The 14,746-nt window shown below is 47.6% G+C and overlaps 1 protein-coding gene across 2 annotated transcripts in view; it reads left to right on the top strand.

Annotated features, from left to right (window-relative positions):
- CHRDL2 (chordin like 2) overlaps positions 1–10,669 on the top strand; it is a 35,926-nt gene extending 25,257 nt beyond the window's left edge. Inside the window, exons 9-11 of one of the 2 annotated variants that reach the window (XM_077341172.1) lie at positions 5,387–5,548; positions 6,578–6,670; positions 10,054–10,669. In XM_077341172.1, the coding sequence (XP_077197287.1) occupies positions 5,387–5,548; positions 6,578–6,670; positions 10,054–10,133 (335 nt within the window). In that variant the 3' untranslated portion in view covers positions 10,134–10,669. The remainder of the gene's footprint in view (positions 1–5,386; positions 5,549–6,577; positions 6,671–10,053) is intronic. The other variant, XM_077341171.1, reaches the window with a different exon arrangement.
- Positions 10,670–14,746: the final 4,077 nt, after the last annotated feature.

Below are 14,746 nucleotides of genomic sequence, written 5' to 3'. Positions count from 1 at the left end.
TTGTTATATTATTTGTCAAGTTGTGCCCTGTTTTTACTGAGCAGGGCCCACACCAGGCCTTGCCAATGTTCCAATAAAGTTCTGCTCTGTTTTGGTACTGGATGCTGTGACGTTATTACAGACCGGTGTTAAGTCCGTGCAGGATTTCTCTCTGCATCAAACATGGCCGTACTCCGGAAGGGGCAACAGAGCAAGTTAAGGTGGACGGATTTGGGTTCCTCTGTATCTTCCCTCTCTTCTGTGACTAGCTCTTTGTTTACCCAACCTGCTGTTCTCAGGGACCTCCTTGCAGCCGCCTCCTTCTCTTCCTGTCTCTCTCCCTCCTGCATCTTCCTTGGGAGCAGGATGTCTTTTCAGGATCTGTCTCTATCTTCTGGTTAGAAAGCTAGCTAGAGGGCTTCTTCCACCTCTCCTAGCACGGCGTAGATTTCTGTAACAATAAAGTACATCTCCCCCCCCCCCCCCAAAAAAAACCCATTTCATGAGGACTTTGTCGTGCCCCTCTTCTAGCCCAACGTGTATGATCATAAATGAAAAATGGTCTAATTCCACATCGAGTTGCTTATTTTATTTTTGTGTGTGATGGAACACAAAAGTCTCAACCCAAATGCAATTCTGGGACTGCCGTATCTGGAGGTCCTGAGGTTTATTTTATTTGAATACCCAGGTGCACAGGGGTTCCATTTGGATTATGGAAACATCTGGGCCCTGCTATAGGTATCCTAGGGGAGCAAACAGCATTTTCCTGGAGGGTTTTTCCTTGGGGAAATTACACACCAGAAAGTCAGCTAGATTTGAGTAGCACCTTAGAGACTGCCAAGAGTTTTGGGTATGAGTTTTTACAGTCAAAGATCTCTTAATCAGACACTAGAAAGCTGAGACCTCCATTCCCTTATGCCAACACTCGCAATGAAAAATAGACCTTGAATTTTATTTTTTTAAAAACAGTACTCCCAAGACCTCATCCTGGAGGGATTCCCTCCAGGAACTAACCAGACCCCAACTTGTGTAGCTTCAACACAAGTGTGTAGGTTCTATTGCCTGCCCTCAAACCACTTACTGAGGCCATAGGTCAAGCACCTCCTCTTCCTATGCTTCTTCCATTCAAACACTGGAGCATCCGCATGGCTGAAGGTGTGAACTCTGAAGTCTCAACCATCACCTCCGTGGCAAGCTCCCAAGGGTGCCTTCAGTGTGCCACATTTCTCCCTGGGTCTGCCTGTTTCACCCCCATGTACAACATGAAGACAGCGACATGTTTCACGGGGTCTTCTCTGGTTGCCAGAGCCAATACGATTAAATGCAGTACCGGCAAATGAAGGGCAGTGATGGCAAATGAAGCCAAGGACAGTGATGACATAAGAGGTAGAAAACCGAGAAAGGGAGATGAAAACGTGCTGAATAACACTAAATGACACGGACATGTACCAAGACGAACATTCATTCAGTGCTTTATTTGGATATTATCAGGGCAAAAACTGAGGTTGGCAAATATTTAATGGAACCAAATTTGGAAGTTAATCCTATACATCGTCCGCTGAGATCCGAATACCAACTAGTCTGCTGTTGTGAAACCGAAAGACGGTGTACAGCAGAGTTTTAAACGAAGTTTTGTAGAGCTGTGCTCTAGGGAGAAAAGCATTGGGGGCCCTAAGCAACTCTTAGAGTTCTGCTCCAGGGTTAATACGTTGACGCACAAACCTTAATTTTGAAATTACGCCATGAGAAAAACAAAACACTGATCCCCTTTAGTATGGGAGTGCTAAAAGCCATCTCTCTAACTGCGATACTCTGCCCTGGATAGCCCAGGGTGGACTGATCTTGTGAGATCTTGAAAGCTAAGCAGGGCTGGCCCTGGATAGGACTTGGATGGGAGACCACAATGAGGCAGACAATGGCAAGCCACTTCTGTATGCCTTCTGCCATGACCTGGATGGCCCAGACCGGCTTTACCTCATCAGATCTTGGAAGCTAAGGAGGGTGGGCCAGGATTAGTACTTGGATGGGCGTCCAGGGCTGCCTCGCATAGGCAGACAATGGCAGACCACCTCTGAACGACTTGCCTTGAAAACCCTACATCTGGCAGACTAAGATGCTCAGGTCCAAACCTGGAATTGTATGTAAGCGAGAGCTGAAATGGCATCTTGGTGTGTGAATGTCCAGAAGCTGGGTGGATATTTGTACCCCACTCAAAGTGGCTTACAATTCCCGAACCGTCCTTTCTCCACAACAGAGAACCTTGTGAGGCAGGCGGGACTGAGAGAGCTCTGAGAGAACTGTGACTGGCCCAAGGTCACCCAGCGGGCTGCATGTGGAAGAGGAGGAGGGAACCAAACCTGGCTCTCCAGATTAGAGGCCAGCGCTCTTAACCACAACACCAAGTCGGCTCTTGGGTCGACTTCTCTTTCGTACTGGAACGTGGGCTATGGAACTGGCCAGTTTCACATTGGCTCATTGTTCTCCTGAATCACAAATATGGACCATATGAGCTGAACCAGACCAATGGCCCCTCTAGCCCAGCATGCTGTTCCTCAGAGATGTCCACGGAAGTCCACCAGCAAGGCATGAACATGATAGCTCTCCCCTGCAGCCAATATTCTGGGGGTTGCTGCCTCTGAACACGGAGGTTCCACCTAAGCAACACACCACAAACTCCCATCAGCATAATTTCAGAGGAAAGCCATGTTGATCCACAGAAGAAGAACTGGGTTTGAGTCTAGCAGAGCTATAAAGACCAACAAGATATTTGGAGGTATTAACTTTTGCAAGTCAACGCATAGGACGAAAGGAGCTTTGACTCTCAAAAATTCATACCTTGAACGTCTTGTTAGTCTCAAAGGTGCTACTTTGTTGAACGTGTTGATTTTTCAGGCAGACACACAGATTTGAGGCTCCTGATACTGGATTAAAATACCAAAGCAATTTCTGCACATCAGTACAAATAGTATTACGCCAGCTGAGTGGCAAAGTGCTAAATTTTATTGCGCCTCCCGGCCCCTCCTCAGTGTCTCACTCTAGTCTGCCGCCTTTTTACATGTCTCACCCACCACATCTGCTGCTGGAAAAGGTGGAAGAGAGCAACAGGACGTATAAGCGTCACGCTTCCACCTGTCAATCAATTCAGGCAACCAATCCTCTTTCTTCAACAGTTTAAAGGCCTCGCAATGCTCGCTAATTTTTTTTTTTAACTCATACTTCTCCATTGAAACACCTATGCATAGAATCATAGATGCATAGTGATTTTTGAATTCTTGATTTGGGGGGGGGGGGAGAAAAGTTTGGAGAGGCATGCTTTGTGTTACAACTTTGAAAAAAAAATATTTTATTTCTGGCATCTCCTGCATGTCTGTCTGCCTGTACACTGAAAGCTTGTACTCCGAAAACCTTGTCAGTCTCCAAGGCATTCCTGGACATACAAACACGAGAAGCTGATAATCATGCAGCTGTCTTATACAGAGTTTGACCCTTGGTCTATCATGGTCAGGAGGACTATCCGCTCTGACTGGGAAGGTCTCCGGTCGAAGGATTCCACGTCACCTTCCATCAGATTATTATTATTAAAATCATCCTCACCGTTGTCACAATAATCATTATTACTGTTATCCTTATAATTGATTAAATTTCTCTTCCATCTTGTCTCAACCAATTCAAGGCGGATTACAGCATATTAAAAGTACATAAAAATCCCAAAATAAAATCTAAAATCTGGCACGGTTAAAATTCAGAAAATATTTCTATATTGTCCATAAATCCTGTCCTACAGTTGGGGAGGGCATGATGTCAGTTCCCTAGGACAGGGGTAGTCAACCTGTGGTCCTCCAGATGTCCATGGACTACAATTCCCATGAGCCCCTGCCAGCGTTTGCTGGCAGGGGCTCATGGGAATTGTAATCCATGGACATCTGGAGGACCACAGGTTGACTACCCCTGCCCTAGGAGACCCAATTGGTGGATGTCGATGTAGGCCAGGAGGTCTCAAAGATATTATCATTATCATTCCAATTGTTATTTCCCGCCACTCCCAGGACTGGCTCGTGGCAGGTTACAATCGTCCACAATTAAAAACCCCAATAAAACCCCAATAAATTAAAAAGGGTCATAAAAACCCTTTTTTTTACCTGGCGGTAAAAATCCACTGCATAAAAATCCCCCATAAACATTATCCAATAGGGAAGTGGTAAGAGGGGAGCCATAACCCCCGCCATAGGTCACCCTGACATACTGCTGCTCCACACTGGGGGGGGGGGGCAATCAGACCTTCGACTCAGATCTTTAGCTGGACATGCTGGGAACAAGCATGGTTGACTTTGATAGACCCATGGTCAGACTCTGTAGATGTCAATACATGTTTATATTTATTTACCTCACAGATATCTTGCTAGCTGGGTGCAGGGGCTAAGAGCAGCGGCCTCTAATCCGGAGAGCCTGGTTTGATTCGCCGCTCCTCCTCTGCATGCAGCCCACTGGGTGACCTTGGGCCAGTCACAGTCCTGATGGTGCTGTTCTCAGAGCAGTCCTGTCAGAGCTCTCCCAGCCTCACCCGCCTCTCAGGGTGTCTGTTGTGTGGAGAGAAAGAGAATGCAATCGTTAGCCGCTTTGAGACTCCTTCTGGTAGTGAACAGTGGGGGATAAAAGCCAACTCTTCTTCTTCTTTCTCCTCAGCTGGGACCCAAACGACTACGCAATTGTCTTCTCTCCCCCCCCCCCCACATTTTAGCCTCACAACCATTCTGTAAGGTCACCCTGTGAGTTTCCGTCTTTTGAAACTTATTCTTTTCAACAAGATTTATGGCCCCACCTTTCAGTCCTTGCAAGACCACCAGGACGGCTAACGAATTAAAGCATACAAATCGCCATCTTTGGAAATTTTTAAGCAGAGGCTGGAGAGCCATCTGACAGAGAGGCTGATTCTATGTTGGCTCAAGGGGGTGGCAGGTGACAGTGGATGAGCGAGAGGGTTGTGAGTGTCCTGCATAGTGCGGGGGGTTAGACTAGATGACCTAGGAGGTCCCTTCCAACTCTATTATTCCATGATTCTAAATCATAAACTTCATCTCAAAAGACATTAAAACCAAGCCACAAAGACTTTGTTAAAAAGAAGAGCTTAAAATAAATACACAAGATAAAAGCAACACTGAAGATTTTAGAGGGGAAGAAAAGGGCAAAGAAGGGATTCGAACCTGGATCTCCCAGACCCTAGTCTGGCACTCTAACCATTGCTCCAGTGCATCACAGAGAAAGGTTTAGCAAACCCCTCATCCTGATGTGCTAGCTGAATACCCGAGGGGCCATTCGTGATGCGCTCTTCCTCTGCAGCCCCAAGCTGACCGCTTCCTGTGTTCCTGAGAAGCCACTGGGATTGACCGTGGGGTTTGTGTCCTTTCAGGAGACGAGACGATAGCTGCTGCCACGGTCAACGGCAACAGATGCAGAGTGTCCATCTACATGTTCATCACCTCTGGTTCTGAGAAAGAACACTTGAGGAAAATTGCCGTAGAGAGGGAATCCTCGGAGGAAGTGGAAATCTATATCTGGAAACTCGTGAAAGGTATGTGCATTTGGCGATCCAACAGGATCCTTTTGGCTGTCCCTTTTTTTTAGCACCGTGTATTTGGAGCCAGGAGCACATGAAGCGTGTGCAGAGTAGCATCTGAACATGTATTTTATTGTATTGTATTTATATACCGCCCTCCATGAAGGCTCAGGGCAGTTTACATGCAACAAGAAACGATACAGGCAACTCCATTTGTAGTAATAGCGAGGTGATGACAATGACCATTCCCATAGTAAAGGTGCTACTGGACTCTGATTTTATTGTGCTACTTCAGACCAACACGGCTACCCACTTGAATCTAGACTAGAGTAACAACAATAACATTAAAGAACGGATGGAAACTGCAAAGAGCATCAGCTCAATTCATACTGAGGCCCTGAGTTGGGCGGATTTGTTATGAGACTTAAAAAAGAAACTTGCTCTGTTTTGATTGTTTGCCACTTAATTTGGGCCAAATCCTAATTTGGGTCAAAAGATGGCATTAAAACATCCACACTGAATAACTGAACAAATTGAGGAGTAGAAGAAAAATTAAATGACAGCCAAACCTCAGCAAAACGTTTCAGAGGGTACCGTGCTGTTGTGCAGTAGAAGAGCTAGATTCAAATCCTGTCGCACCTTAAAGACCAATGAGATTTCTGGCAAATAAGCTTTTCAAGAGTCTGATGAAGGAAGCTGATCCTGCATTGGGCAGGGGGTTGGATGAGATGGCTTCTATGGCCCCCTTTCAACTCTACGATTCTACGATGTTTGGTTCTCAAAAGCTTAGACCTCCCAAATCCTGTGGATTTCTAAGGTGCTATCGTCCCAAATCTAGATGACCTAAGGGGTTGTTCGGTCTTGTTAAGCCAAACGGCCAGGTAAATTCAGGGATAGCAAATTGCAGCTTAGTGGCTCAGGCTGCTATTTGGCTTCCCGAAACGCATCATAAAGGGACCGAGGGGATCCTAGGAAGGCAGCTGACATGCAGTTTAGCATAATCCGCTCCAACCCTTCTGGCAATTTCTGTGTGTTTCCTTCCAGGTATATTTCATTTGGTTCAGATCCAGAAGGTCAACAAACTGGCATTCAGGGCAGAAGTCCAGAACTTCCGGCTGCTCTCCCAGACCAATGAAGGTACACAATAATGCGACTGAAATGATAGCAAGGGTAGGGGGGGCAGTCACTTAGGGGGTGTCCCCAACATGAGGGGCCGGGATTTGGTCACCCCAAGCAAGGTGAGCTTGTTGAGCACTTGCCAATGTCCAGGTCTGACCTGGAGAGCTCCCAAAATTACAACTGATCTCCAGACCACAGAGATCAGTCCCCACCCCCCAGAAAATGCCAGGGCCTCACAGCTCTGCTGAGCTCCTCCTCCTCCTCAAAGTCCACCTTCCCTGCATCTTCAACAAGGCTTCCAAGCTTTATGTCAGCCTTATTATTGTTGTTTTGACCAGGGGCAGTCAAACTGTGGCCCTCCAGATGTCCATGGACTACAATTCCCAGAAGCCCCTGCCAGCATTCAAGGCAGGGGCTCCTGGGAATTGTAGTCCATGGACATCTGGAGGGCCGCAGTTTGACTACCCCTGGTTTTGACACTATTAAAGCATAAGATTAGGGATGTGCTCTTGGGGAAAAAATTGAATTCACATTTTCCTATCTGGTGAAACATGAATCAACCGAATCACTGATTCAGTATATCAATTTGAGTTTGGCTGATTCGGAAAACTCGAACCAATTCCATCAAATCCACCGCCAGAGAGCTGATCCTGCTATGGAGAGAAGCCTGGAGACTCACCAGGAATCAGCTGTTTGGTGGCTCTGGATGTATTTAAAGGCACCTAGATACCTTTAATGACTACAACAGGCCACTCTCATACAACCTGAGCTCTCTGAAGCTTCAGGTGGGCCTATGGGAGAGAAAGACCCTGCCAAACAGCTAATCCTGAGGATCAGCTGTTTGGGGGTGGGGTGTCTTTCTCAATGAGCCAAATCGGATGAATTAAGCCCAAATCGCTTTGGGCCTTTCTTATCTGTCTGATTTAAACTAATGGCATGTGCAATTTGGCTTGGATAAGCTGGAAAAGTACACAAATCAGCATTAATTCTAGTAGGTTTACCTGAGCCAAATCACACATCCCAGTCTAGGGCCTAGTCTGCATACAATAGATAATGCACTTTCAATGTGCTTTCGCTGGATTTTCCTGTGCAGAACAGGAAAATCTACTTCTAAAGTGCACTGAAAGTGCATTATCTCATGTGTGCAGACTAGGCCTAAGATCAAACAGCAACCCTGGCCTTCCCTGGTGGTCTCCCATCCAGGTACTATCCCTGCTTAGCTTTTGATACTTGAAGAGATGGAACTAGCCTCGGCCTTCCAGGTCAGGGCTATAAACCCAAATAAGGTAGATTAGGCTAAGAGGGCAAGACTGGCCGATGGTCACATAACAAATTGCACATCTGGGTGGCTCTCCACAGCTCTCCCGAGACCTAGCTTGAGACTCAAGCCACTAGACAACACTGCCTTTATCCCTCCCAATGGCCACCGCCAATTACTCTTGTCTAACAGAATCCTAGCAAGCTGAAACAGGCCGTGACAAATGTAACAAAGATCCAATCCGTGTCCCACACCTTACAGTGTACCTTCGGAGGAACCCTGAGTGATGCTCACTTCACATTTGCAAGGGTCAAAGGGATTTGCAGGGTGGTTCCCTCCTATGCAGGTTTGCCTCTGTGATCCATATCCCACTTTGGGGAATGGGATTATGCAATTTAGGAACGGTAGGGGAGACAATCCACCACCACCCTCTCCCCACATGTTAAAAAATTGCTACTGCAGCATTCCAGATAGCGTGCCAATGGTGTCCTATGAGACATTTCCAGAGCAAAGAATGCAGAGAGAAAAGAACATAACTTCTTCCCCCCGGGGGTTATTCATATCTAGGGATGCTTCCAAACAAGCTTCTCATCCAAATTTCCCACCCAGATACTGGGAATTCTGAACAACTTCTTTCTGCAGCTCAGCTGATACCTTAGGAATCTTCTTGCGGTCTGCTTGGATTCCTGGATTTTGCATGTCAAATCTGCTGCTGGATTCTGTTTCGAAACACCTTTCCCTCCCTCTGTGCTGCTGATACACTTGAGGGCCAAAGATTCGGGTGTTGGTCTAAAGCAACAGAATAAAATTTGGGTCCAGGGGCTCCTTTAAGACCAACAATTCTGGATTTTAGGTGTGAGCTTTCATGTGCACGCATGCTCCCTCAGACTATGAAACAGGAATCATCAGAGTACAGACATACGGAGAGAGTAAATTAGCAGTGAATTAGTAAAACAGCATCATGCAGATCCCTGACAAATATGCAGCCTAATGGGGATGCTCAGCACAATCTAATACCTTGCTGGAATAACAAGCTCAGCTCATCAGTCCTTTGGGTTCAGCTCTCATTCAGAAACACAGGAGGGGAATAAAAAGGTTAGGGTTAGTGATGAATGGCAGACGTTTGTTAAAAGAAGTAGTTAAAACAGACCTGTTGCTGGCCCAATCTGTCTCCACCCAACCATTGAAGCTTCCCCATATGAAATAAGCTGTGCTGAGTTTTGTCTCCTGCCCTTGGTGTAAGTCAGCTTGATGTAGTGGTTAGGAGCAGCAGCTTCTAATCTGGTGAGCTGGGTTTATTCCCCACTTCTCCACATGTAGCCACTTGAGTGACCTTGGGCTTGCCGTGGCATTGATAAAGTTGTTCTCACTGCGTAATAATATCAGGGCTCTCTCAACCTCCCCTCCCTCACAGGTTGTCTGTTGTGGGGAGAGGAAAGGGAAGGCAATTGGAAGCTGCTCTGAGACTCCTTCGGGTAGAGAAAAGCGGCATCTAAGAACCAACTCTTCTTCAGTAATCTCAGGGCTCTCTCAGCCTCCCCTCCCTCACAGGGTGTCTGTTGTGGGGAGAGGAAGGGAAGGTGAATGGAAGCTGCTCTGAGACTCCTTCGGGTAGAGAAAAGCTGCATATAAGAACCAATTCTTCTTCTACTAAGACCAGAGAGTTAGATTCCGAATGACATTACACGCTACATCATTACATCACATTACAATCCACTATACACATTACAATCCACTATAAAATGAAGAGGGGATTGCAAGGAATGCAGACATAAGAGTTGAATGAGGCTAGCTTATGTAGTGATATAAGAAACCAAGATCCCTGTTGAGTCCTGGGGATTCATGGTAATTGTAATCAAGGGACATTAGGAGAGCTACAAGTTTGGCCACCCCTGCTGTGTAGTCTGGAGTATCCTTAATCACACACCTTAAATAACACGCTTTCAAGCCACTTTGCAACTGGATTTTAAAAGCCCTAAAACAGGGGTAGTCAAACTGCGGCCCTCCAGATGCCCATGGACTACAATTCCCAGGAGCCCCCTGCCAGCGAACCAGGGGAACGGGCACCTTCCTAACCTTGATGAGTCCGTACACACCTGGGGCACGCAACTAACAAATGTTCTTCTCTCTCTTCCGCTTCTAGCTTATTGGAACGCATTTCTGGTGCAGGGGCCAGAAGTGAAGTTCACAGAAGGTCCAGACAGAGAAATGAGGAACTTATAAGAAGACAAGAAGAGAGAGTGTGTGTATATTATATTAATATATATGACCAAGTTGCTCTGTTCAATCGCCGCTCATGGCCACGATGGGATGCTCAATCCACAGCCCACTCTGGGGAAAGACCAGCAGGCCACCCACACATCGGAGGACAACCTGGCCGCTTGGCGTCCCAGTTCTAATTCCATAGGGTTGCCAGCCTCCAGGTAGGCCCTGGAGATCTTGCGGAATTACAACTGTTGTCCGGACCACAGAGATCAGTTTTCCTGGAAAAGACGGTAACTTCGAACAGCTGAGTCCACCACATTCTGCCCTCATGTGCTCTTTCCTCTTAACCAGTCCTGCCTTTCCCAGGGTCCACTCCCCAATCTCCAGGAATTTCCCTACCCAAAGTTGGCATTCCTTCTTTATTTCACACTTCACTGGAAAACTGCATATTCATGCTTAACTGCCGTTGCAGCTCCTTCTCCTGACTGCTTTGAGAACCAGGGTTGAAAAGAGGCATCAGGTACACTGTAAATAAAATAAAATAATTCACATATACAGCAATTTTGATTTCAAGCTCCTTTTTTTTTCCCTTTTAAGTATGGCAGTGGTAAACTCTTGCCTCCCAGGTTACGCACAAGAGAACAGAAGAAGAGTTGGTATTTATATCTGTGGTGGAACCAGCCTGGTTTTGCCTTGCAGGCCCAGCATCTTGAGATGCTCTAGCTGGTCCTCTTGCATCTTCCTCTTCTCCTCCTGCACCCTTTTCTCCCACATCATCAGGTTCTGGAGCTCTGTTATAAAACAGCCAAACCAATATGCAGAACTGGAGTCAATTCCGCATCACTGAATGATCAATCGGAAGGCTGCAATCATGTTCTTTACCAACCGTCCATCAATTTAGTTACAATCATTTAGTTGTGGTCAGACCTTCTGGGGCAGGTGGATGTTAAAGAGCACAGAAGACAAGATAGAGCCAAGTGGGACCTAAGAGGCCAAAGGAGAAGGGTTCTAGCGGCAGCCCCCCAGCTCCTCCGTCTAAAGCCTACCTTCCTGGTAGGATTGGGAGCCCCCTAAGGAGATGGTGGTGCTTCTTGGGTTTAGCCCAGAAAGGTGGTCCAGAAAAATACCATGACTGACAGTATTGAAAGCTGCTGTGAGGGCCAGGTAAATCAAAAGAGTCACCCTTCCTCTGTCCACCTTCCCTTTTAAAAATACACGGTCAATACATCGTTATGATGTCCTGCTTCTGATTTAAAACTCACATGAGCAAAGCCTGCAGGGGTAAAGGGGGGGGGGGAATGGCGTATGTAACCAAATGCAGTCCTAAATAGAACCATCCCCAGGCACCTCCCAGAAGTTCGAAAGCGATGGGGCCAGGCAGATCCCTCTGGAGAGGTCGTTCCAGAATCATGGGGCTGCCACTGAAATGGCCTCATCTCAAACACTCACCAAGTGAGTTTCTTTGATCAGTGGGACAGTCAGGAGGGCCTCTCACTGTAATACTAATCCCTGAGCAAGAATACATGAGAAAAGACAGTCCAGATCAGATTCTCAGGTTAGATCAGGTACCCAAGCCATGTAGCGCATGAACGAAAGAAAACAACACCTAGAATGGGGCTCAGGAGTGAATTGGCAACCAGTGGAATAGCTATAGTATCAAGGACGCAGGTTTCCGATAGCTGGCCCAACCAGCAGTCTAGCTGTACTGTTCTACGTTAGCTGCAATCTCTGAACACTCTTCAAGGGTTGCCCCCAGTAGAGCACATTACAGTAGTCTAGTCTAGATGTAACTAAGGCATGAATCGCTGTGGCTAGATCTGACTGACCTTGGGGCAGATGAAATTGATGCACCTGCTGAAGAAGGGCAAAAGCACTCCAAACCAAGTCCCTGGTCTGCCTTTCTACTTACCCAGAGAGCCTCTGTCTTGTCAGGGTTAAGTGTCAGCTTGTTCACCCTCGTCCAGTCCTTGCTGAGCCCAAACGCCAGTCGGAAATATCAGCACCATCCCCGGAATTAGATGGGAAAGAAATGAGGAGCTGGATACAATACACAGTCCATGCCTCCTGACGGAATATGCAACATCTGCTGTGTGCATGATTGAACAGAATATGAAAAATGTCCTGCAGGGGGCATTGTAGGAGCCAATACATCAATGTATTTAGCATAGTTCGATTAGGAACTTCCTGGTATTTTTCGAAGAGCCTCCTGCTATGTCCTGATTGGCTCAATTGGAGACTTCATGCTCCTTTGAACACATTTGCTCCCTGCTTGCCTCCAGAACAAGTGGACAGAATGCAGAACAATAGTTAGTCAGTTAGGACTCTCTCCTCTCTTTCTTTTCCTAATGAAACTGTTTTATTATTTTAAGCAGCTTGGTGCTGCATACCCACGTTGCATGTTTAAATTCTGCCAACATTGATGAGTTCTTCCACCAGCTTCACATAAGATATTAAACAGCACAGAATCCTAGAGATGGACGGGATTCCAGGGTCATCTAGTCCAACCCGCTGCAGAATGCAGAATATTCAGAACTACCTGGCCACCCACAGTGACCCCAATTCCATGCCTAGATGGTGACCCCCATCCCCCAAACCAGAATCCCTGGCCAGGCTGGCCGGGAAGAAATTGGCCTCCTGACCCCAAAGTGGTGATCAGCATTTCCCTGGGCAGGCAAGAAAGCACCACAAGAGCCGAGATCAGATCCTGACCACCCCTCACAACCTGCCTAAGTCCACAGAATCAGCATTTCTGTGAGGGGGCTATCTAACATCTGCTTAAAAACTTCCAAGGAAGGAGAACCCACCAACTCCCAAGGAAGCCTGTTCCACTGAGGAACTGCTCTAACTGTCAGGAACTTCTTCCGGAGGTTGAGTCGGAATTTCTTTTGAATTAATTTCATCCCATCTTCAAGCAGCGGCTGGGCAGATCCTTCTCCTGGATGCTTGAGGCTGATCTGGCACTGAGCAGGGGGTGGGACTAGATGGCCTCCATGGCCCCTTCCCACTCTAGGATTCTAGGAGTCCAGTTCAGCAGTGGGATGGGCTGGCTAAGGAGGTGGGGAGCTCCCCCTCACTGGCAGTCTTCAAGCAGCGGCTGGACAGATCCTTCTCCTGGATGCTGGAGGCTGATCCTGCACTGAGCAGGGGGTGGACTAGATGGCCTGCATGGCCCCTTCCCACTCTGGGATTCTAGGAGTCTAGTTCAGCAGTGGAAGGGGCTGCCTCAGGAGGTGGGGAGCTCCCCCTCACTGGCCGTCTTTAAGCAGCGGCTGGACAGATCCTTCTCCTGGATGCTTGAGGCTGATCCTACCTTCAGCAGGGGGTGGGTCTAGATGGCCTGCATGGCCCCTTCCCACTCTAGGATTCTATGGTTCTATGATTCCCTACACTATCTCCTGAGACTCATCTCTCAGATAGGACAGAGGCCACCATAATCACAGTGCCCCTTCATCCCCGTGCCATGAGGAAGCTCCATAGGATCACTGCCTCATCGAGCGTGGGTGGCACAGCCCCTCCCTCAAGCATCGGCCACTCTTTTTACCCACCCCTGGTCAGCGTGGATCAGTCCAGAAGGGTGAGGGTTGAAATCACAGGTGGGAGGTCTCACCTCTCCAAGGATCTTGTCCACATTCTTGGCCTCCACGAGCAAAAAGGTAGCCTTATAAATGGAGCAAGTGGGTGCCAAAGATACATCATCTGAGCACATCCTGCATTCTGCAGGGGGTTGGACTAGATGACCCTAGAGATCCCTTCCAACTCTATGATTCTATGATTCTTGCCAGCCTCAAACCCAGAGCCTCCAACCCAGTGCATAGTTAAGCTGTGGAACTCACTGCCCCAGGATGCAGAGATGGCTGCGAACTGGGAAAGCTTTCAAAGGGGAACAGACAAATTCATGGCTATCTACGGCTACTAGCTGCAGTGGCTTCTAGCCATCATGGAGAGGCTCTCCCTCCAGGATGAGTGGCAGTTCCCAGAGAACATGGACAGGAAGTTGCTGCTGTGGTCGTTCTGTCTGCAGGCTTCCAAGACCAAGAGGCAACTGGCCAGCGGCTGTGTGAACAGAACTCTGGACTTGACGGCCCCTTGGTCTGATCCAGCAGGGCTCTTTTCGGTCCTCAAGTCCTCCTTACGTCCTTTGTGGGATACCGGCATGAGGAGCGAGTCTCCTAAAGAGGGGAACGGAACCACTTTCCCGCGAGAGGGAAGTCTGCCAGTCGCACCTGCGTTCCCTCCCACAGGCTACAGAGATTTGTGCGCTGATAGCATGATTTATCCCTGGTTTAATCAAGCTTGTTGTTTGGATAGATCTATCTGGAGATGCATATCTCCACCCAACAGATCGGATCCAACTTGGTGCCGGAGCCAAGCCCCCTCCTTCAGCTTCTGTTGTTTTTTGGGTTTTTTTTTAAATGTGTTAATTAATCACATTTTGATCCCATCTGTTCTCCAAGGAGCTCCAGGCAGGGTATATAAGGCAGGACGTCCCATTTCATCTCTGCAATACCTCTGAGGGTCAGGTTAGTCATTCTTTGTTCTCAGATTGTTTCCTGGGACGGCGTAACCTAGGAATGTTTTCCAGGTCACCGCAGAAAGGGTCAGAAATGGGGAATTCCGCATTTCATGTATCA

This window comes from Paroedura picta, chromosome 6, assembly GCF_049243985.1.
Source record: "Paroedura picta isolate Pp20150507F chromosome 6, Ppicta_v3.0, whole genome shotgun sequence".
NCBI classification, from domain to species: Eukaryota; Metazoa; Chordata; class Lepidosauria; order Squamata; family Gekkonidae; genus Paroedura; species Paroedura picta.
This window is presented reverse-complemented; position numbering and strand designations above follow the sequence as displayed.